This window comes from Macrotis lagotis, chromosome X, assembly GCF_037893015.1.
Source record: "Macrotis lagotis isolate mMagLag1 chromosome X, bilby.v1.9.chrom.fasta, whole genome shotgun sequence".
In the NCBI taxonomy this organism is placed as follows: domain Eukaryota; kingdom Metazoa; phylum Chordata; class Mammalia; order Peramelemorphia; family Peramelidae; genus Macrotis; species Macrotis lagotis.
This window is the reverse complement of record NC_133666.1, coordinates 586,188,930-586,214,102: the sequence shown is the minus strand read 5'-3', so window position 1 is coordinate 586,214,102 and position 25,173 is coordinate 586,188,930. Positions and strand designations below refer to the sequence as shown.

Genomic DNA, 25,173 nt, shown 5'->3' with positions numbered 1-25,173 from the left:
AAGAATTGTGGAGTTTGAACAAAGACGAAAGACTATTACCTTTAATTTAAAAAAAAAAAAAACTTTATCTTATGTAATTTTTCTATCTCTTATACTTTATTTTCTTCCTTAAGGATAATATTTCTCTCTCATCACATTCAACTTACATCAGTGCATACCATGGAAACAATGTAAAAACTAATTGATTGCCTTTTGTGGGGAGTGGGGAGAGGAAAGCAAGATTAGAGGGAAAATCATAAAATTCAAAAAATAAAATAAAATCTTTCTTTTATTAAAAAAAAAGAGAAAAATGAGGCAAAAGGTGATGGCCTAGGAAAGCAGAAAGTTGTGCTAAAGACAGAAAAGGATTAAAGAGAGACACCAGGAAAGCTGAAGAGACAGGAGATTATGGTCAAAGTTAAAAGACCATAAAGGTGGAATAGTTATGAATAATGATGATGAAATTAAAGATGTGTGTGTGTGTGTGTGTGTGTGTGTGTGTGTGTGTGTGTGTGTGTGTGTGTCTGGCTGAGATGTAACAAAGAGGAGATCCTAGGAGTTTAGAAACCTGATAAATGACAAAGTGAGGTTATTTGAGGGGACATCAAAAAGGAAATAGAAGCACTCAAGTATATAAGGATAGGAAATGTGGAATAGAAAAAACTAGGAGCCAGGTACTACATTCATTGGAAAAGTTAGAAATCCTGGAGGCTAAAAGATAAAATCTCTTCTCTGATCAGTTTAGAAAGAATTAAGCAATCAATTGACAAGTATTAAACATTTATTATATGGCAAGGCAATATCTTAGAGTTGGGGATGATAAAGACAAAAATGTAAAAACAATGCCTGCCTTCATGGGGCTTACATTATAGTGGAGGAGATAACATGCAAACAGATAGGTACGTATAAGTATATAGGTTATATACTTTATAGATGGTAAGGCTGTTCGAAAATTCGTTTTTCACAGATGATAGTGTACTAATTTCATCAAGTTTTGGCATAATACAATGTTTCAATAAACACAAAATAAAATAGAAGAACATATTTTCAGATTATGTTTCCACTGCCAGTGTCTTACATACCAGCAAAGACTGAACTGGAAGACAGTAAGCTAAATCACATTCGAGAAAATGCACAGCAAGTTCAATGATCCCAAGAAAATGACTCCTTGCTGCCAAACCTTGTCTTTTACCACCAACATCCCTACAGGGCTACTATTTGGCTACAAATCATGAAACACCACAAGAATCAAAATTTCAGATAACCCAAAGGGAAACAGACATATGAATGCCAGATGTAAATATAGGTAAAGAGAACTGCCAAGAATGTCTCTTTTGTGAGAAATTATGTAAATGTCAATATCAAGAACAGGTATTACAAGAAAAATGGTGAATCAGTCATGAAATGAGAGCAAAGGATAACATGTGAACAGCCTAAATTCAATTCTAACATCCACAAAATGTATGAAGAACCAAATGCCTCTAGCTAGTCAGCTGAATGCTCTATAAAGAATTTATGCATAGACATATATGTGCTATGTGGCAACAATTATACGTCTATAACAGGTCAATGGATTCTTTTCTGAATAGCTGTTGGCAGTTTTTCCCAACAATAAGTTAAATCTGCTCCTTTACAACTTCCAACCAGCCTCCTAGTTCAAGACTCTGGGGCAAATGTACATCTTCCATATGACAACTCTTTGAATACTTAAAAACAAATCTGTCTCCCTTAAGGATACAGGCTAATTGGGGGCGGCTAGGTGGCACAGTGAATAGAGCACCAGCCCTGGAGTCAGGAGTACCTGAGTTCAAATCTGGCCTCAGACACTTAATAATTACCTAGCCATGTGGCCTTGGGTAAGCCACTTAACCCCATTTGCCTTGCAAAAAAACCTAAAAAAAAAAAAAAAAGGATATAGACTAATTGCCTCTAGTTTCTTCTACCAGTCATCATAATGGCATGAACTTGAGGACTTCACCATCCTGGTTCTCCTCCCCTAATTGGTCACCAGCTTATTCATTTTCTTCCTGAACTATGGTGCAAAGAATTAACACATTACTTCAGAAGTATTGGAAGGCAATAGGATAATTATCTCCTAAATCTTATAACCCTCTTGTTTTTGAGGCTGCCAGATCATGTTAACTCATATTGAATTTACATTTCATTAAACTCTCCAGATCTTTTTCAGAAAAACTACTACCTAAATATGCCTCTACCTTCTACTCTGAAAGTCAATATATATACTGAACCCAAATTTTAGTCTTTATTTCTATCACTATAAAATTTCACCTTATTCAATGTGGTCCAACATTCTGACTCAAGATATTTTTGCAGCCTATTACCAACTATATTAGCTATCCCTTCCAGTTCTGCATTATCTGTAATCATTTGTCCTCTCCAAATTTCAAATTCTTCACCCATAAAATGGAAGCATTATTATTATTATTTTGTAGAATTATCAAATAAGATACCTGTTGAAAATACTTTATAAAACTTTAAGTAATTATACAAATATCAACCAATAAACATTCATTAACTGCCTACTTTGTGGCAGAATATAAGGATTAGAAAAGATTGGATCCAAGGTCATGGAGCTCAACCTCCTCATTTTATAGATGGTACAACTCAAGCCCAAAGAATTAACTCATCAAAAGTCCCCAAATTAGTTATTGGTAAATCCAGGGCTAAAATTCAAAATCTAATGCTCTTTCCACCACACCACAGTTATACTACATATATCAGCAATAACTAATCCAATGTCCAAAGAGAACACAGGTTATTGAAAGGGATCATCAAAACTCATTTAAGTTCTGAGGTTTTGATACATATTGTATCAGGATTGCTTCTTCAATACTAAACCTCCAAGAGGTTATTACAGACCCTAAGAGTAATTTTAACATACATTAATTACATGTAAACCATATTAATCCTTTTAAGTGAATGCTGGGGAACATGCAATTCTGAAAAGGTTATGAGTCAGTAGGGATAAATATTTTAGCTCAGTATAAATAAATGCCTAACAATTAAAGCTATTCAGAATTGTAATGGATTGCTTCAGTAAATAATGGGTAGAATGACCAATTACTGGGAATTATTGTAGGAGATTTGTATTTCATACAGGAATCATATTACATGGATTCTAAATTCTCTTCCAATCTATAAGTCTATAATTTACCTTCTATCTATAGTATCCTTCCCCTCTCATGCACAGTTATATCATATAAATCAACAGAGGTTTATTGATCTTTCCTAGGTGCAATTCACTGTGATGAGATTACAAAATGGCATAAACCATTTGTCCTCAAAAAGTTGAATGAGGCAAGGGGGAGAGAGAAAGGGAGGAGCTGGGAGGAGATGGATGAAAAGAAGAAAAGTGTGTTTATTCACAAATAAGAATGAACAACTTACATCAAATATATACCAAAAATTTTTACCTTAAAAAAAGAGACTTGCTTAAACACAACAAAAAATTGATAGGAATGACTCAGAAATTAATTATGTATCATCAAGCACACAAACACTTGACATAAAAAAATACTTTTATTCAGTTTTTTACCTGTGTGTACTCACATTTCAATTCTATTAAATAAAATACAAAAAACTAATTTTGTACCAATCTTATTATAAACTACTAACCTGGAGGGAATTGGTATTCACATCAAGTAAAAGAAAAGCAAATATGTGTTCCAGAATTATTTCATTTTCCAAGTCCATAGGCTGAAATCAGGTCTTACTGCCAAATCGATGTACAAAGTCAGGTAGTGTGTATATAGCTCCCCATCCAACCTCAGGATTCATACTGATAAAATCATGCAGGTTCATTTTTGAAGCTAAGAGAATGTACAAAAAGAATTTTACAGTGAGAAAAATAATTTTTATTTAATCATAACATAATTCAAAGAGCTAGAAGTATGTCTATTTTAAAGAAAGTAAACAAGAAAATAAGAGTAAATCATTCTATAGAAAAGCAGAATTTCACTAAGAGTTGAGAAACCCTTGGGGAGTCTATATTTCCTTACAGAAACAGAATTAGAAATGTGAATGACACAGAAAGACCTAGAACCTAGATCACCTAACTCATACTCCAGTGCTTTTTCCAAAGTAGTGCCTGTATTCGTGAATACATATATGTGAATATATATTTAGAAATATTATAAATATACATACAAAGAGATGCGATTACATATGACCAACTCTACATTATAATCCTTATAATCACTGGGGAACCAAAACTTAATTTTCAACTTCTTTCAATGCTTTGAACTGAAGGTCAGAAAACATTTTAAAAAACATTTTGTTAACTATTTCAAATTAATTTCAATTTAGTTATTTTTCTATGTAAGCTATGCATTTTATATATTTAAAAACATTATTATGAAAAAGGGTTCAAAGGCTTCACCAGACTTCCTTTTTCAAAAAAGGTCAAGAATCATCATGTTGCAATAGTAATATTACAAGAATGATCAATTGTTGTTCTGATTCAAGACAATGATCCAAAAATAATCCTAAAGGATCCATGATGAGAAATGCTATCCACCTTCAGAGAATGCAGACTGAAGCATACTTTTTATCCTTTATATTTTTGTTCATGTCTTTTGCAACATGACTTTTATGGAAATGTTTTGCATGACCTCATATGTAAAATCAAAATAAAATAAAATTGTTTGCCTTCTCAAGGGGCAGGGAATGGTGGAAAAGAAGGAGCAAATTTCAAATTCAAAAAAAAATTTAAATGACTTAATTTTTTTAAGATGAAATTGGGAAATATTTAATGAAAGAAAAATAGTTTTTAAAAATGAATCCCTGTGTTAGAATATTCTCAAATCTATGTAATGAAAGTAATCATTTTTTATATTTGTTGCGAAATATTAGGGGGAAAATCTGGGAAAAAAATTCTACAAAAGACAATATATCACCTTTTGCTTTTCGAAACTAATTCAATATGAAATATTTTGTCTATATTATGGATGGAAAGTGTCATCTAACCTCTGAAATGACCTTTAGTATGGAATCTCTAATCACCTATTATACTTCTCAAATTGCATGTATTTGTGAAGACAGGTAGTAATCAATGTAAAAAACACCAGGTCTAGAGTCAGGAAGAGTTCAGTTCAGATCTGGCCTGAGATAGTTAATAACTGTATGACCGTGAGCAAGTCATTTAACCTGATTGCTTCAGTTTCATCATTTATAAAATGAGGATAATAAGACCATCTATCTCCCAGAGTTTATTGTGAGGATTAAATGAGATAATAATTATAGAATGTTTATCATGGTGCTGGGCACATATAATAAGCACTAAATAAATGTTTATTGTTTATTATTATTATTATTATTATTATTATTATTATTATTATTATTATTATTATCTTAAACTCAGTATGTCTAAATCTGACCTCATTATCTTTTTTTTTGTTTTTTTTGGCAAGGCAATGGGGTTAAGTGACCTGCCCAAGGTCACAAAGCTAAGTAATTAAGAGTCTGAGGTCATATTTGAACTCAGGTCCTCCTAACTCCAGGGTTAGTGTTCTCAGTTTCATCATTTATAAAATGGGGATAATAAGACCATCTATCTCCCAGAGTTTGTTGTGAGGATTAAATGAGATAAAAATTATAGAATGTTTATCATGGTGCCGGGCACATATAATAAGCACTAAATAAATGTTAATTATTATTATTATTATTATTATTATCTTAAACTCAGTATGTCTAAATCTGACCTCATTATCTTTTTTTTTGTTTTTTTTTTTGGCAAGGCAATGGGGTTAAGTGACCTGCCCAAGGTCACAAAGCTAAGTAATTAAGAGTCTGAGGTCATATTTGAACTCAGGTCCTCCTAACTCCAGGGTTAGTGTTCTATCCACTGAACCACCTAGCTGCCCTAGCTTCTAACTCATTAACTTTTGTTCTCCCCCACAATGATCCTCTCCTCCTCCTAGCTTCCCTATAATTGCCATCAACTAATCCAGACTGACAACCTAGGTATCATCCTGAACTCTTTTCTCTCACCTCTCATTTATAATCTACTAGCATTTCCTGTCAATTTTACTTTGCTCTTCTGATATGCTTACAACAGGTAAAGCCAGGAGCCGCTAGGTGGCGCAGTGGATAAAGCACTGGCCTTGGAGTCATGAGTATCTGGGTTCAAATCCAGTCTCAGACACTTAATAATTACCTAGCTGTGTGGCCTTGGGCAAGCCACTTAACCGCACTTGCCTTGCAAAAAAACCTAAAAAAAAAAAGGTAAAGCCAAGATGACAGAATGAGGCAAGAAATTCACACAAACTCAGCCAAATTCACTTCCAAAAAACGATAAAATAACCCCTCCAAGCAAATTCTAGAGGGGCAGACCCAACAAAAGGACAGGGTGAAACAATTTTCTAGCCCAAAACCACTTAGAAGGTTAGCAGGAAATTCTGTCTCACTGGGGCAAAAGGAGAATACAGTCCAGTGCAAGCAGTAGATGATCTGACCTCAAAGCCCTTGGCACAGCCGAGCAGTAAGGCTTCAGGTCCCTAAGCAAGAAGTTTAGCACAGTACTCCCCTCTAACACAGGAGCAGAACCCAACTTTATCAAAAAAGTCATGAAATAGGCTGGAAGAATGAACAAAAAATAAAAAATGAACTTGATCAAAGAAAGTTACTATGATGAAAAGGAAAATCAAAGCACAAACCCAGAAGAAGACAACTGCCTACATACAAAACCTCAAAGAAAAATGTGAATTGATCTCAGGTTCAAAAAGAATTCCTAGAAGAGCTTCAAAAGGAATTTAAAAAGTAAATAAAAGAGACAGAAAACAAAATTAGAAAACAAAATGAGAATGATACAAGAGAATCATGGAAAAAGTCAGTAGTATGATAAAGAAAACACAAAAAATAGAAAAATTCACTGAAGAAAACAACCCCTTGAAAATCAGAACTGGTCAAATAGAAAAGGAGATACAAAAGATCACTGAAGAAAAATAATTCCTTAGCAATAGAAGCTAATTATTCCATGAGACATCAAGAAACAATAAAAATCAAAAGAACAAAAAAAAAGAAAATGTGAAATATCTTATCGGAAAAAACAATTGATCTGAAAAACAGGTCCAGTAGAGAAAATTTTTAAATTATTGGAGTATCTGAAAGTCATGATCAAAAAAGAGCCTGTACAGCATATTTCAAAAAATTATCAAAGAAATTTGATCTGATATCCTAGAACTAGAGGGTAAAATAGAATTGAAAAAAATCCACATATCACAACCAAATTCCAGAGCTCCAGGTCAAGGAGAAAATACTACAAAATGGCAAAAAAAAAAAAAACCCAAAACAAACAAACAAACAAACAAACAAAAAACAATTCAAATACTGTGGAATCTCAATCAGGATTACACAGAATTTAGCTATACATTAAAGGACTGGAGGACTTGGAATATGATATTCCATTAGTCATAGAAGCCAGAATTACAACCAAAAATCACCTACCTACCCAGGAAAACTGAGTATAATCCTTCAGGGAGAAAAAATGGACCTTCAATGAAATAATGGACTTTCAAGCATTTCTGATTGATTTTCAAATATAAAAAACTCAAGAGAAGTATAAAAAAGTAAACAGGAAAAAGAAAACATAAGGAATTCAATAAGGCTAAACTGTTTACATTACTACATGGGAAGATTATACTTCTAACTCTTAAGAACTTATTACTATTATAGCAGTTAGAAGAAGTTTAAGTTTGACCATGATGGAATGACAACTTAAAAAAAAAATTAAGGAGTGTGAAAGAGGATTGAAATGGAAAAAAAAGGAAAAGGAGAGATAGAATGGTACAAATTTTCCCACATCAAGATGGGTAAAAGAGATATCAGAATGAAGGAAGGGGTGGCTAGGTGGCACAGTAGATAGAGTACTGGCCCTGTAGTCAAGAGTTCAAATCTGGCCTCAGACACTTAATAATTACCTAGCTGTGTGGCCTTGGGCAAGCCACTTAACCCCATTGCCTTGCAAAAAAAAAAAAAAAAGAATGAAGGAAAAGATGAAGGGTTGAATATGTTTGAACCTAACTCTTATTAAAATTAGCTCAAAGAGGGAATAACAAATGTACTCAGTTAAGTAAATCTTAGAAAAGGACGGCTAGGTGGCGCAGTGGATAGAGTATCAGCCCTGGAGTCAGGAGTACCTGAGTTCAAATTCTGCCTCAGACACTTAATAATTACCTAGCTGCGTGGCCTTGGGCAAGCCACTTAATCCCATTTGCCTTGCAAAAACCTAAAAAAAAAATTGCAAAGTATATCTTAGAAAAATGATCAGTGTTGGAGAGCTTGTGTGAAGATTGGGACATTGATTGATATACTGTTGGTGGAAATGTGAACTAATCCAACTATTATGAAAAGCACTATGGAACTATGACCAAAGAGCAATAAAACTGATCATACTCTGACCCAGAAATACCAATACAAGGCTTATGTTCAAAAGAAATTATAAAAAATGGGGAAAGTCCCACATGTTCAAAAATATTTAGAGCAGTTCTTTTTGTAGTGGCAAAAAAAAAACTGCAAACAGAGGGGATGCCTATCAAATGGAGGAATGACTGAACAAGTTATGGTATATGGATATTATAGAGTAATAATTGTTCTCTAAGAAAACATGAAGGGTCAAACTTTAGAGAAGCATGGGAAGAATTACAAGAACTGACGCTGAGCAAAGGGAGGAGAACCAAGAGATCAATGTACACATTAAAAGTAACATTGTTGGGGCAGCTAGGTGGCACAGTGGATAGAACACCGGCCCTGGAGTCAGGAGTACCTGAGTTCAAATCCAGCCTCAGACACTTAATGATTACCTAGCTGTGTGGCCTTGGGCAAGCCACTTAACCCCATTGCCTTGCAAAAACACCAAAAATAAAAAAAAAAAGTAACATTGTGAGTTGATCAACTATAATGGATGTAGCTCCTTTAATGGATATAGCTCCTCTCAACAGTTCAAAGAGCTAGAACAATCCTGGGAGACATGTTGTAAACAATGCCATCCATATGCAGAGGGAAAAAAACCCAGAATCTGGATGGATACTAGGTTCACTTTTTAAAAACTGCTCTTATATTTTTCCTTCCTGTTCAATGGTTTTCTTTCTTTTCCTTTCATCCTTTTTTTTTTAAGGTTTTAGGGTTAAGTGGCTTTCCGAAGGCCATACAGCTAGGTAATTATTAAGTATCTGACGCATATTTGAACTCAAGTACTCCTGACTCCAGAGCCGGTGCCACTGCGCCACCTAGCCACCCCTTTTCTCTTCATCTTAATTCCTCATATTCAAAATGACTAACATATAAACATGTTAAACACAAATGTACATGCACAACTTCTACCAGACTGTTCTTTACTGAGGGGAGAGGGGTGGGAAGGAAGGGTGGTAGAAAAATGTATAACTTAAAAACATGCAATGTTGGATGAATGTTGAAAAACTTTCATAAAATGTAATTGGAAAAATATTTTTTTTAAAAAAACAAGAAAAAAGAACTCTATCTTACCTTAGAGGGAAGCAGGATAGGAGGGAGGGAGATAAGGAAAAAATGAAGATAAGAAAGGGAGAGGGTACTGATAGAAGGAAAGGCAGACTGTGAGAAGCAGTTATCAAATGCAAAATACTTGTGAAGAGGAACAAGGTCAAAGGAGAAAGAGAGAGAAAGCAGGAAAAACAGAGGAAAAATAGTACAGAAGGAGGTATAGCTAGTAATCACACTGTGAATGTGAATGGGATGAACTCCCCCAAAAAGAGAAGCAGATAGCAAAGTAGATTAAATCAGAATCCTACAATATGTTGTTTACAAGAAACACATTTGCAGCAGAGAGAGACACAGAGTAAAAGTAAGGAAGTAGAACAAGAATCTATTATGCTTTAGTTGAAATTAAAAAAAAAAAGTTAAGGAAGTAATATGATCTCAAAACAAAGCAAAAGCAAAACCATTTGCACCAACTAGTATAGCATCCACATTTTAAAAAAATACATGAGTTAATGTAAACACTAACAGAATGCCTTCTGTGGGGAGATAGAAGCAAGAATGGGGGAAAAATTGTAAAACTCAAAATAAATACTCTTTCTTTAAAAAAAAGTAATTTCTAGGAGGAAATAGTAAAACTATACTAGTGAGGGGCCTCAATTCTCCCCTCTCAGAACTAGATAAATTTTTTTTTTGGTTTTTTCAAAGCTATGGGGTTAAGTAACTTGCCCAAGGTCACAGAGCTAGAAAATTATTAATTGTCTGAGGCTGGATTTGAACTCAGGGCCTCTTGACTCCAGGGCTGGTACTCTATCCACTATACCATCTAGCTGCCCCACAATACATCTAACCAAAAAATAAACAAAAAAGAAATAGATCAATAGAATTTTAGAAAAGTTAGTAAATGATAGACCTCTGAATGGAAATAGAGAAGAATAGTTTTCTCAGTAACACATGGCACCTACACAAAAACTGACCATGCAATAAAAACTCCCAAATCAAATGCAGAAAAAGCAGAAATATTAAATGCATCCTTTTCAGATTCTAATGCAATGAAAACTATATTCAACAAAGGCCCACAGAAAAACAGAATAAAAATTAATTGGAAACTAAATAATCTGATCCTAAAAAGTAAGTTGATCAAAGAACAAATATCATAGAAATAATAAATAATTTCATTATAAAGATATACCAAAATTTATAGGATGCAGTCAAAATAGTATTTAGATTCCAGAAAATATAGTTCTCTAAATGTTTACATGAATAAAGATCAATGAAATGGGCACAAAACTAAAAAAAACAAGAAAAAAGTATACAGTTGTACACCAAATCGGAAATCTTGAAAAAAATCAAATTAATAAAACTGAAAGAAAATCACTGAATAAATAAAACCAGAAGATGATTTTATTTTTAAAAAACAATAAAAACAGATAAAACTATAGTTAATTTGATTTTTAAAAAATGAATACTAAATTGCTAGTATCAAAAACAAAAAGGGTGACTTCACCATCAGTGAAAAGGAAATCAAAGCAATTATTAGCTTTTTTATCCAATTACTAAGCCAATATAATTATAATCTAAGCAAAATGGATGAATATTTACAAAAATATAAATCGCCCAGATTAACAAAAGAGGAAACAGAATACTGATATATATATATATATATATATATCATGCTAGTATAAAGCTCACATCACTTCAGGATTAATGAAATAGTCAGTTGGTTGGTTTCCTTTACTCAAGTCTCTCCTTACCAGAATTCATACTCTACTCAACTGGCAAAGTGATCATTATGGGTCTGATCTCACTCTTCATTCAATATATTCCAGTGGTTCTCCATAAGCCTCCAGGATCAAAGATAAAAACTGTTTAGCCCCTTAACATCCTTGACAATCTGATACCTTTCTTCCTTTTTAGTCTTCATCTACTTTACTCCCTTCTATGTACCTATAATCTAGTGATATTTACTGCTTTTCCTTTCCTCCCATAATATACTTCATTTTCACTGGCTGTCCTCATGCCTAGAATTTGATTCCACCTGTTTCTTGGCTTCCTTTAAATACCAGCTAAGGTGGTACAGTGGATAGAGCACCAGTTCTGGAGTCAGGAGGACCTGAGTTCAAATTTGACCTCAGATACTTAATTACCTAGCTGAGTGACCTTGGGCAAGTCACTTAACCCCGCTGCCTTGCAAAAAAAAATAAACAAATACCAGCTAAAATACAAGTTTCCTCAAAAGTCTATCCAAGTTCCCCATAATAGTTGTGTCTTCTGAGATTATCTCCAATTTAGCCTGTATAAATCTGGTTTGTACATGATGATTTGTATATTATCTCAACTCCTTTAGAAAATGAGCCCTTTTGGAGCAAGGGCTGCTTTCGCTTTTCTTTGTATCTCTAATAGTTTATACTATGTAACATAGTACATATTCTATTAATGCATTATTTACATTAAAACACACTCTATAAATAGGTCAACATCTGAAAAGATAGCAGCAGCACATATTTACATAGCACTTTAAAATTCATGAAGCACTTTCCTTGTGTATTTTCAGTGTTGAAATGTAAAGATTTCATGGAGGTAGGATTTACATTGATAAGGAATAACTACAAAGGAAATGGAGGACTTTTCAGATAGGGTTGATATTTTGGATCTAGATAATCATTTCATTAGAAACAGAACAGATAACAAGAATAGCTAGCATTATTCATATAGCATCAGATGTGTTCTATGCTAAAGGCTATGAAAATATTATCTCATTTGACCTTCACAATCATCCTGTAAGGTTAAATATTTTTATTATCCCTATTTTATAGTTGAGGAAACTAAGGTGATGAAGTGACTTGTCCAGGGCCACATAACTACTAAGTTCCTGAGTTCAGATTGGAACTTAAGTCTTGTTCAATCCACAGAGCTATCAGCATCTCACTAGGGAAAGAAAGTGAGATTACAGAGAATAGTGAATTTAGAGTCAAAGGATCTGATTTCAAATCCTCAGTTTACTAGTTAGTACCTGTTATTCTGGGCAAGTCACTAACCTATCCCAGTTTCCTCAACTATGAACATGAGTCATTCAACAAGATAACCTCTAAGACTCCCTTCTAGCTCTAAATCTATGATCTTATACACTAACAATACAACTATTATTCCTATTCTGCAGAATGACAAGTCTGGAGGCTCAGGAACATTGCGACAAAAATTTTTTTAACCTATTTCATATCTAACAAAGAAAAACTAATAAGCCATGAATTCTTCACACAAGTCCATTTTCACTTACTCATAATAAATGCAGCATTAAATTAAAAATTAAAATCAGTAATGCCTATTTTCTACCATAAGAAAGCTTCTCATTAAAATTACATTGTTACAAAGGCAGCCATTATATCTCAAAAACCAGCTTTTAAATTTATCTTGCCTTATCTCCCCAAATGACCAAATAATCCCACTACACATCTTTGAAAGTCACAAATCAAACAATTTAGAAAGAGAAGCCTTTCTATTATCAAAAATTTCAAAGATGATAGTTTTCTTATTTGCAAACCCAAAACACATCAAAAACAATAACTTGGAGTTAACTTTTTAATCTGAAAATATTTTTTTCATTCTTACACTTAGCAGTGTTTATGATGTTATTAATAACTCTAAACAAGGTCTGAGCACTCCAGATTCCCTGAACCTTGGTAAGAATAGTAACTTCCTATTAAGTTTTCTTTTTTATAAAGATTCAAAGGTAAAATCTGTGAGCTGACACTTCATAAATCAGTCAGCAGGTGGTGCAGGAACATGCTACGTGACAAATCCTTTCCATGTGGCCAGAACAAATCTACATTCTGAGTAGACTTCACATTAACATTATTTCTTATATAATACTAAAATGAACCCTTACAAAGGTCCACAATGACTTTAAAAATTATTGCAGAAGCCTCTGAACTTCTAAGTCTTCCTCATCCATGTCACAGTAATCCACCATATTCTTTAACTGTGCCAAAATAATAATTCACCTTCACACCATACATTAGTTTACAAAGTACTGTTTTGACAAAAATCCACTGAAATAGGACAGATAACTAGTAGTGCTATCTTATGATGAGAAAATCAAGATTCAAAGAGGCTAGCATTGCTCTTTTTTATTTATAGATATATTTTTTCCAGAAGGGATAAGAAACATTTTTAGCTTCTCAGCCTTTGTTATCTGTCTGTGATACAGGTATCACTTCATTTCCCTCCCTCTACAACCCTGGTCTCTAATCAAGTCCACCCTGACAAATTAAATTTTGCCTTATCTTACCTGAAACCACCTTACAAGGCATTCCCAACCAAATTCTTCCTATCCTGGCTACACTTCAGCTATCAACCTCATCTCCCTTCCACCACAAGCCTAGGACTGCCTGAGTTTCCTCCAGAGGTTAAATTTTTTTTTTTTTTTGCTTCTTCAACAGAATATGGCACCTAATTAAAAATAAGGAGTAAGTGACAAGAGTCAAAGGCCACAATGAGGTTTCAAATATCACTGTCAGGATGAGGGTGCTTTCAACAGAAACAGAGAAATTGGCAAGAGGGATAAGCTTGAGGATATAAGATGATATAAAATAGAAATCTACTATAGCTTTTTACTATATTTAATTTATGTGATCATTAATTTTTAATCACTTGATGTAGATTTTCAGGAAGTCCATACACCTGATGGAAGTCAAATTAATATTTTATTTACCTTCAACCATATGAATCTGTCTGCTTCCATAATTTCCTTTAACCACTAGACTAATTCTTCACTCACTAATTTCCAAATATAGAGTGGGCAGTAGCATTTGGGGAATGGTTGAACAAACTGTGATATATGATTAAGATGAAATGTTTTTCTGTTATGGGAAATGATGAACGGGATACTCAGTAAAAAATTTACATGAGCAGATGTAATGGGAAAAATTTATACAAAGTAAAGCAATATTGCAGGATGGTCCGTTGTGAATGACCTATCTTCTCTCAGCAATGATGTGAACCAAGAGAACTCTGAAGGACTTATGATAAAGTATACTATCCATCCCAAAGACAGAGCTGATGGTATCTGACTACAGACTAAAACATGTTTTTTTTCTTTTTGTTTCCAACTTTATTTTTTCTTAAAGTTTCTCTTTTTTTTTTGGGAGGGGGGTATGTTTACTTTTACAACATGACTATTGTAGTAATATTTTCCATGACTACACATTTTTAATCTATATCAAATGACTTGCTTTCTCAAGGAGGGAAGTAGAGTAGGAGGAAGGAGAGAATTTGGAACTCAAGGTTTTAGAAATGAATGTGGAAACTTGTTTTTGTACGTAACTAGGGGGAAAAATTAAATTAAATTAAGACCAAAAAAAAGCACACAAGTTATAAAAAGAATGCAAAAAAACTCAAAATATTGTTTAAAAAAGAAAAAATATTTTACTGAATACTGGGTGGGCAGATAAAAACAGTGATCAATAAAATAAAAGTGTGAAAAGTAATTATTTCTACTAGATCTGTGCTCATTTCTCTACCTAATAAATATATTAAAACTACTAGCAAGGGGCAGCTAGATGGCACAGTGGATAAAGCACCAGGCCTGGAGTCAGGAGTACCTGGGTTCAAATCCAGTCTCAGACACTTAATAATTACCTAGCTGTGTGGCTTTGGGCAAGCCACTTAACCTCATTTGCCTTGCAAAAAAAAAAAAAACTAAAAAAACCTAAACTAGCACCTGACACCCTTTCCTTCAGTTTTTTTATAAAACTAGTAATAATCTTTAGAGAGAGAAAAAGCTGTCCTATAAAGTAAAATGGAAGAACTGATATTAGCACCACACAAATAAAAATTAGTATTAGTCTACCTCCAGTTTGAATGCAGGGATAAGGAGGAGGAGGTTCTCTCCAATTTCCACTGGAATCTTTCATGTGAGATCGGTCAGAAGCAAAGTTCTTCAAATACAAGTCTGCTCGAATCACTCTAAATTTTCTAAAATTAAATCAAGTACTTGTATCAGAGACATTTGTCTAATAGGTTATAATATTGTTACAGAACAGATTATATGGTTTAATAAAATATAGCATGCATTTCAAAAGGTGGCATGTGAGACATTTTTAGTGATAAAAGAGCTGACTCTGGTACCTCCCATCTTTTTGTTAGTAAAATAGTGAGACTATGATAGGAGTTCCCCTAGCCAGAACAAAAGGTACCTAATGTTTTTGGGTCCAGTCCAAATGTCAGCTACACACTGTATAGTAGTGAACAGAGCATTGGCATTAGCTGTACATGTAGTGAGATAAGCAATTTAGGTTTCCCACTTCAGAGAATGAACAAATCTGTATTTACTTGCTTACCTTCTAAATTGCGGGTGAATATCATCATCAGACTTAAAGGAGTCTTCTACATAAGTGTCAAAGGGGCATGGAAACGGCAACACAGTATCAAGATCATAAATGAAACTCTGTCCTCCACTTGAAACATGAAGCAAAATAACATGGTAATCCTAGGAGTAAAACCTTGAGTTAAATCATTTTCTTGTTATAATAACTCACATTACTATGTCCCTTTATGGTTTACAAAACCCTTTCCTCACAACAACCCCAGGGGAAGGTAGCACAAGTATTATCTCCAAAATACAAAACTGAGACTCAAAGAATTTAAATGAAAACATCCAACCAAGGCCACTCAGATAATAAATGGCAGAGCCAGAATTGCATCAGTCTCTGGATTTAACATCCAATATTCATTCTACTAGATCACTAACAGAGATTTATTGAACAAAGAAAATTTTTTTAAGAATGATTTAAAAGATAGGGAGACTGATGATTTAACAATAAACTAATTATAGCATTGCTTTCACCTATTATATTATTGAAATGAAAAAAATCAACCCTACTTTAGTAATCTTATAGGTAATTTATGGTAGAAACTACATCTTGGGGAACATTTTCAAGCAATCGTGCTATGGATTGAAAAAAGTCAAATGGAAAATAGTGTTTTTATTCATAAGGGCTTTTTAAGTTTTTCTCTTTTTATAACCAATATAGCTAACAACATTTTATTGGGGGGGGGGGGGTTGCAAGGCAGTGGGGTTAAGTGGCTTACCCAAGGCCACACAGCTAGGTAATTATTAAGTGTCTGAGGCCGGATTTTAACTCAGATACTCCTGACTCCAAGGCCGGTGCTCTATTCACTATGCCACCTAGCCTCCCCACTAACAACATTTTGCAAGAGTGATAAACTACCTAAAATAAATTTTGCAAATTCAGCTATTTTCCCATAAATTTGTTCATGTAATTTTTGCCTAATAAGTTTTCATTTTTTTTCTGAAGAACTGTTTAAAAAGACAGCTGCTGGTAGTCAGTTGGTAAATAGGGAAGTATACACATATAATCTTTACCACAAAATCATTATCTCAGTTTCCACTCAATGTCAACTGACATACCAGTTTTCTCTAAAATCATCTCATCATTTTGTACAATGCATTAACATTTCATTACATTCATATACAAGAGCTTGCTCCATCATTCCACAGTTGACTAAAAGGCCATCTAAGATATACTGGTGGATTCTAGGCACTCTAGTTACTTTTGTTTCTTTTTTCCCCCTTTAAGTTTCCTCCTTCAAAATCAGAAAATTTGTTTTGCTTATGACTATTCCTTTTCTCAGTATTATCCTATTTAATGACTTCACTCTCCTGCCCCACCTCCAATTTCTGCTTGTTTCCCTATTCAGTTCGGTATCTATCAACCCTTCTCCCTCCTTCCAAGTTTATGTAGCCCAATTCTGAGGATTAAGTTCTTTCCTCCTTTCTACAAAGCTGCCTGTCATCTATCCTCCCTTTTCTTTCCTTTCTTCTAACCTAAAGAATAGAACCAGGACATCTACTTGTTTTCTTTTTTTAACTCTTTCAATGCCTTAACATTTATTTCTTCAGGCGGCTAGGCAGCGCAGTGGATAGAGCACTGGCCTTGGAGTCAGGAGTACCTGAGTTCAAATTCGGCCTCAGACACTAAACACTTAATAATTACCCAGCTGTGTGGCCTTGAGCAAGCCACTTAACCCCATTGCCTTGAAAAATCTAAAAAAAAAAAAAAATTATTTCTTCTCCCCTATTAAAATATTAGCACTACAACATCTCCTTCCAGGTGCTCAAATATACTTAGCTTTCTTGTTTTCTCTGAATGTTTCTTTTTCCTCAGCTCTGATTTTTTTTATTAGAAATGCTTAAAAGTCCTCTATTCTGTTAAGAATACATTTTTCCCATGTAGAATTACATTCAGCTTGCAGAGTAAATTATTCTTGTGTATAACTTCATATTATTTGCCTTACAGAATATGGTATTTTAGTAACTCCTCTCATTTATAGAAGAAGTAGCCAAGTCTTCTATCATCCTATTTGTAGTTCCTTGGTACTTGACCTGCTTCTTTCTAGATGTTTTGATATTCCTGAGAAGGATGATATTAGGAAATGTTTCATGTCCAAAATTGTGTTCAAAAGAATTGTGTTCAAAGGAAGAGAGAGTCTTTGAAGCAAGATAAAGAAAAGTACATTCCAAAGCCAGTTCAAAGATACAGAGAAGAGACAGAGAGAATATGTGGAATACAGTTTTGCTGGTGACCAGGAATGATGTACAATGAGTTCAGAAAGATAAGCGGAGGCCAGGTTGTAAGTTAAACAAAGTTAATATTTTTACCTTAGAGGCAATGGATAGTCCCCTCGAGTAGGGGGCATATATGATCAAATCTACATTTAAGATAGCAGTGTGTAGACTGGACTAGAGTAATGAGAGATCTGAGGATGAGACGTCTATTAGGAGGCCTTAACAATAATCTAAGTAAGAGATTATGATGGCCTGAACTAAATTGATAGCTGTGAGAGTAGAGACAAGTGGAGATGTTATGGAAGAAGGAACGGTTGAGTTTTGGCAGCAGATTGGATACATGGAGGAAAGCCAAAGTAGGGAAAAAGCGACTTCTCTCTTCCTCATCTTAACATCACTCAGATGTAGTTCCCCCCATGAGAAAAAAAATGATTATTTCATATACTAAATTACTAAATTAGGACCAAAATTTTTCCCCTTTTCTACTTTCTTATCCAGAAATCAAGCAGTATGGAAAATCTTGGGCAAAGACTTATGTGGTAAGGAAAGTTAAGATCTCAATTAGGCAAATGGATAAATTCTTGCTCATTGTTTTTCTTCAGATCTAAGAAAATATGGATTCTCTCTTCTGACACATGAATGAAAGGAAAATTAATAATATTGACTAAGATTTGGGTACTCAAATGTCACATACCCCAGGGCCCTCATTGGAATAAGCCTATCTCAGAGTTGATTGCTCCTCTTAGGAACAACCACTCTTCCAAGGGCATATGAAACTGTGAGCCTACCACCATGACTCATCTTTGGTCCAAGAGAGACAATCAAATGGCCATTCCAGCAATATTAATGATTAAGCACCCAGAAACTGTGTCTCTCAAACTTTTTAAACATCACATCCAATATACCTCCTCTACCCCTCTCATGTGAAGAGATAGCCCTGTTCCTTTACAAGGCTTACCTTTCTTTTTGCACAAGTGATTTCCTTCCATCCCATCTGCTCCAAAACAGACTGTCTGCTTTATATTCAGTCTCTTACTATCTATGGCTGCTTCCCTACCACCTAAAAACACTTCTATAGTCTCTTTCATCTTGAAAATGCCCTCACTTGATCCATTAGTTTTCATCTCTCCTCACTTTCATGGTCAAACACCTTGAGAAACTCACCTACAATTGATGCCTCTGCTTCCTTTATCAGAGGCATGGTAATTAATTTTTCAGCCACAGTTCACAAACAAAGTTGGAATCTATATCATTCAAAGGCATTCCAAAAGTGCTTTCTATGTGCAAGGTATTGTGCTAGGCATTTGGAATACAAGAACAAAAAAGAAACACTCCTTAATGTCAAGAAGTTTATATATATATATATATAATTATTATATATATTATATATATTATATATAATATATATTTATATATAATATACATTATTATATATATTATATATATATATATTTATATATATATTATTATCCAATCATATATATATTATTAATTCTGATAATAGTGTCAGAAGAAGCAACCACACTAACAAAATCAGGAATCCTTTAAGTCATAGTGCTTACTTTAGTCTTACTTCGAATCATCACCATCATTTCTTTTTTAATCAACAAAGTAAACATCATCCAGAAATCATTAACTGATTGCCTTACCCAAATGATAGGTCCATCTCCAGGCCTGGCCTGCTGCTTCCAGATTGGGATCTACAAAATACAGGCTATTTCAGTTCAGCTGAATCTGCATTGAATATTTCATATTAATATAAAAGTTGATTTATAATTAGTCAGATATGAAGTAGTAGATGCTTCTGTCCCAGAGAACAAAAGTAGAATAGAGGAAAACTTCAGAAGGTGAATTTAGGTTTGACTTAAGGAAAAGTTATCCAAAAGTAAAATGGGCTCCCTTTAGAAGTAGTAGATTCCCTTTTAATAAAAATCTTCAAGCAAAGACTGAATGACCTTTTATTAATTATATTGTAAAGGAGATTCCTATTTAGGTTAAAAACTTCACTTAGAAGCCCTCTAAATTCTTTTCCAAGTTTGGAATCCTCTGATTTTGCATCATTTTTTTTTCAGAAAAGTTTTTCTTACAATTTTTCTTCCAAATTTTCTTCCAATTTCTCTAAGAATAATCCTTAGGATGTACTTGATTTCTAAGAACTCTAACTCTAAAATAGTAATAGGAGTTGACATTTATGGAACCCTAGAGAATTTGAAAGTATATTCTCATAGTAATTTTCTGAGGTAAACAGTAAAAAATATTACTAATTTCCCATTAACATATGAAGAAATTCAAATTTAAAGGTTACATGATTTATCCATGTTCATACAGGTAAGGAGAGTTACATGATAAGGAGACAAAACTCAAATCCAAAATTTTCTGGCTCAAAGTTCAGTACCTTTTCTACTATCCAATATTATTACCTTGATATTAAACTAAAATTATGCTAAAAGAAAATTTAAAATTGTAGAAAAGAGACCATTATAGGTAGCAATTCACTTGCAGATATGACAAAATTATGCCAAAATCTACCCTAACTACGTACTTAAAATGTTCCTCAAAATATCCACTTTAAAATGTTAGTCTATTTTTAATACACAACTTAAAACAGTAAGTACAATAATATAGTCACTAACATTTGTATAGCACATTAAGCTTTGCAAAGTGCTTTACATATTATCTAATTTGGTTCTCCTAATAACCTGGGAGGTTTATCAATATCTCCATTTTACAGAAGGGGAAAAAAAAACTGAGGCTAATTGAGATTAACTGACCCTCCCAGGGTCACATAGCTAGTAAAGCAGATGAAGCAGGTTGTTAACTTGTGTCTTGCAGACTTCAAGTCAATACACTATCTACTACCTAGTCCTTCTCACGTAAGATACCCTTTTATTACAAACTACATTTCTAAAACTTACATACTTACCCTGCTACCAGTTAGCAACTTACCATCTTTCTCTCATTAGATATGAAGATGGCATAACATTCTTCTAAAGGATATTGATTATGGTTTTTTATGTATTCACAAAGCTTCCAAATATTTTCTTCACTGAAATGAAAGCATTTGGTTTTTAACATTTTTATTTGCTAAAATTAAAAGAAAATTTTTTCTATCAAACAGGAGAATAAAATGACCATATTATCATCTAATTATAAATTTATAGCCCAACAAGACTGCTAATCATTCAATGATTTTTTCACCCCTGAATATGGATTTAGTTTCAGACATTGACTGAGGTCTTTAGAGCTCTACTCACCGTCTCTCCTATCTTATAAGCTACCAGTACTGTAAGCTCAACTCTGACATCTACCACATAGATTAATATATTTCTATAGCTTCCAGGAAGTTGGGCCTATGACTGAAAATAACATGTAAAGATAACCAATACATGTAAAATATATAGTCTTTCAATTTCTCAAGCCATGGGGTTATCTGTCTGTTTTATTGCTTTCTTATGACTAAGCAAAACACATAAAAACATAGCAGGTATGCATACTGAGTTTTTCTCCTCAAATCTTTCCTATGATACTTTTAGATAAGATAGGAAAAAGGCAAAAATTATTGTTTCCCTTAAGTTCATTGCCCAAAGTTTTAAGGTTCTAGGAAATTAAACCAGTATAGATTAGAACTGGGAAGATACCTAAGAAATAATTCAAAAGAAGCCCTTCATTTTGTGGATGAAAAAAACTAAGGCCCAGGGAGGTTAAAGGGGATGTATGTGTCCCAGGTCCCAAAGTTACTTAGTGACAAAACTTAATATTTTCTCTAAACAGAACATATTTCAATTTTACCATAAAAGCAACTAAAATATTTACTAACATTTGTACATATGCTGACTTAAAGTTTATACAACACTGAAGGTATATTATCCAATAGATCCTCAAAACTCCATGGGAAGTAGGTAATATCCCCATTACACCAATAAGGTTAACTAGTGATCTGAATTTGATTTGACAGAGCAGTATATAGGTGTCAAGGGTGAGATTTTAAACCGAAGTCTTTCCTGATTCTAAGTTTCATATTCTCAAAACCTAGAACCCAAAATTCTGAGAAATAAGGAAAGAGAGGCTATGTGGGAAAGTAGACAGAGTTGCAGATTTAAGAGTCAAAGAAACCTCAGTTCAGAGCTAATACTAGGCAGAGTCTATAGGAAAATCATTAAGCTTAGCTAAGCCTCCGTTTTGTCATCTGCAAAAGGATATTACATGGAGGACTTCACAAAGTTGAGGACTAGAATGAGTTAACAAGTAAATGTACAATGCAAACTGTAAAATATATTTTACCTCTTATTTTTATTATTAAAAATGAATACTCATTATTTCTTACTCACAATACCTGTGCTTTCAGATTCCTAGTTGTGATTATTTTACTTCTAAATATTAAACCAACATGACTTAGGGCATATGTTTACACGTTGAAAGCACTAGAATATGCCTTTTCACGCGTGTTTCCTGGTGTTTAAATGGGAAAATATATAGCAAAGTCTTGATTGCATCAGAGAAACTTTAAGAGCTAAGAGACTTTAAGAAATTCAACTCAACAAACATCTATTCAGCATCCCCATAGATATGAGACCCTGAACAAGGATGTTGGGGATAATGAAAAAAAATGTGGTAAAAATAACTAGTCCAAACATCATCATCCAGAAGATGATGAAACACTTGAGAACAAGACATGGGCTTTTGGCATTGCTTCCCCACTTAAGATAACAATATACATAATAACCCTTTCCTCACAGTTGTAAGGAAAAAAGAGAAATAATATATGTTGAAGTAGTTTGGACTCCTCAAGGACTATAGAAATTTGAACTATCACTGCAAATTATAATCTCGTTCACATTTCAATAGTGTTTTAAGATTTAGAAAATTTGCCGCTCCCAAAAACCTTAATATGTATTCCCCATTTCAGAGACAGAGTTGCTGAAGATCAAAATCAGCATTTTACTCCTACCAGGCAGAAACTCGTAAGAGCTGCTGCCGGGATTAAATCGTGGCCATTCTCGGGGCGCCCGCCGTACTCGGGGCGCCCCCGCTGGGGTCCTCACTAAGAAGGCGCTCACTCAGCACCGCGCCGCCGGCCCCCTCGCCCAAAGGGCGCAAACGCCCCGGTACACTATCGTAAAGCGCCACGTGTTCTTCGGGGCTCGACCCCCTAGGAGCCTCGCCCGGGCCTGCGGAGGGAACTGGACGGCTCTGGGTTCCAATCTCCGCAGCGTCCTTACTGCGGGAGGCCCTTCGGCCACCTGGGGCCCTACCGAGGCCCCTCGCCTTTACGGAGCTAAATGTGGAGGAATGTCAAAGCCCGGACTGGGGCAGCGGGCCGGAGACTACGGGCCCAGGCCCGGGCCCAGCGGCGGAGCCCGGGGAGGCCGGGGCGGGCCCCGGAGGCCAGGGGCGGGGCCGGGCCTCGGGCCCCTTACCAGTAGCAGCTGCTGTAGGCGCAAGCGTCCCGGGGAGGGCTGGCCGGCTGGTAGCCGCGGGAAAGGGACCCCTCGCCCTCCATGGCGGGCCTGGGCCGGGCAGCCCGGCCGTCCCGTCGTCGCCTTCCCTCGACTGGCCGGGGGCGCGCGGGCCGAGATCCTGGGCTGGGGGCGACCGTTGCGAAGACCGACGCCGAGGCAGGGGCTACGGGGGGCGGGGCCTGGCCGAGGGGGCGGGGCGGACCACGGGGGCGGGGCTCCGGGCGCCGAATCGGAAGCGGGGGGCGGGGCGGGGCTGAGAAGGCCGGAGCCGCGGGGGCGGCGGGGCGAGAGCGGGAACGGCGAGGGCGGGGCGGAGGGGGCGGGGCGAGGGAGGGGCGGGGCGGGGCGAGGGCGGGGCGGAGGGGCGAGGGCGGGGCGGAGGGACGAGGGCGGGGCGGAGGGGCGGGGCGTTCTCTGAACTTTTGACTCGGCCCGGGAGGGATGTTTCTTAGAAAACTAGTCCCTTCCCTCCCGGGCCTCGCGGCTGCGCGGCAGGTGCCCCTGCCTCACCCGGCCCGGGAGCCCCGGGAGCCCCGGGAGCCCCGGGAGCCCCGGGAGCCCCGGGAGCCCCGGGAGCCCCGGGAGCCCCGGGAGCCCCGGGAGCCCCGGGAGCCCCGGGGCGCAGGTGGAGGCCTCCTCTGTGCCCAGCGCCGGGCGCGGAACCAGGAACGGGCAGCTCCCCGCACCTCGAGGCCCGACAGCCCGGTGCTTGATCACCTGCATGCTTGCCAAGCTGGACTCCTTGAAGAAGACCCGGGCCACTGTCCGGTCCGACCTCAGGGCAGCCTTAGAGCTGGACAGACCCCCGAGGGGGTCTGCGCCCGCTCCGCCCATCCCCTGCCCATTACCCCACTCTTCTGATGAAGAAACTCCGATGAAGCCGGAACGGTGGGGGATGGCCCTGGCTGGGGTCACCACATGGATTGGGAGGAGGAGGCGGGTCCGGTGCCAGCTGCGACCCCAAGCACCGCATCCGACCCGTGAGGAAGCGGAGGCCCTAAGCCACCTTCACAGGAAGTAATGTTTAACTCCAGCACAAGAAAACCCATGAAACAAACAAACCTTGCCAGGCACCCTGCTATTCAGCGAGAGGGAAATGAAACAGGAGCCCCCCCCCCTTGAGAAGCTCCCAGCGCCACCTGCAAGATCAGAAGAGATGCCATCCCCTAGCCTGCATTTTCACCGGCTGCCCTCCTGCCATGATCTCATCCCTCAACTCGTCCCCATCAAGCTCCAGCTCAAATCACACCTCCTGCAGGAAGCTTTTCCCAGGCCTGCATAAGGCACAGTCCCTCCAAGGCTACCCTGACTTTATCCTGAATATGCCTTGGACATATGGTTTGCATGAGTAGTTCAGTCGTTCCTGTGATGTTTCCTGACCCCCATTTGGGGTTTTCTTGACAAAGATACTAGAATGCTTTGCCGTATTACAACTCATTATACAGATGAGGAAACAAAGTTAAGTGATTTTCCCAGAGTCACAGAAATAGTTCATGTCTGAGGCCAAATTTAAACTCAGATCTTCCTACCTAAAGGTCAGGTGTTCTGTTCACTATACCACCTACCTCCCTGTTTGCATATAGTCTTGTTCATTGGATCATGAGCTCCTCCAGCACAAGGATTGTCTTTTTACTTTATACACTTATCCCCCAGCACAGTGCCTGCCACAAAATTAAG

General features: G+C 36.5%; 2 protein-coding genes across 2 annotated transcripts in view; both read right to left on the bottom strand.

Moving 5' to 3' along the window:
- Positions 1 to 3,500: 3,500 nt before the first annotated feature.
- LOC141498425 (protein N-terminal glutamine amidohydrolase) lies at positions 3,501 to 23,682 on the bottom strand. Its single transcript, XM_074201587.1, has 6 exons — positions 23,455 to 23,682; positions 20,984 to 21,083; positions 19,687 to 19,737; positions 15,789 to 15,937; positions 15,299 to 15,423; positions 3,501 to 3,809 (listed from the first exon to the last, which is right to left on the bottom strand). The coding sequence occupies exons 1-6, from the start codon at positions 23,535 to 23,537 to the stop codon at positions 3,703 to 3,705; spliced, it is 615 nt and encodes a 204-aa protein (XP_074057688.1). The 5' UTR covers positions 23,538 to 23,682; the 3' UTR covers positions 3,501 to 3,702.
- The window catches only part of LOC141498424 (protein N-terminal glutamine amidohydrolase), a 101,555-nt gene continuing 97,382 nt past the window's right edge, over positions 21,001 to 25,173 (bottom strand). Inside the window, exon 7 of the transcript XR_012471632.1 lies at positions 21,001 to 21,083. The gene's annotated coding sequence lies outside the window, so the exon portion shown is untranslated. The remainder of the gene's footprint in view (positions 21,084 to 25,173) is intronic.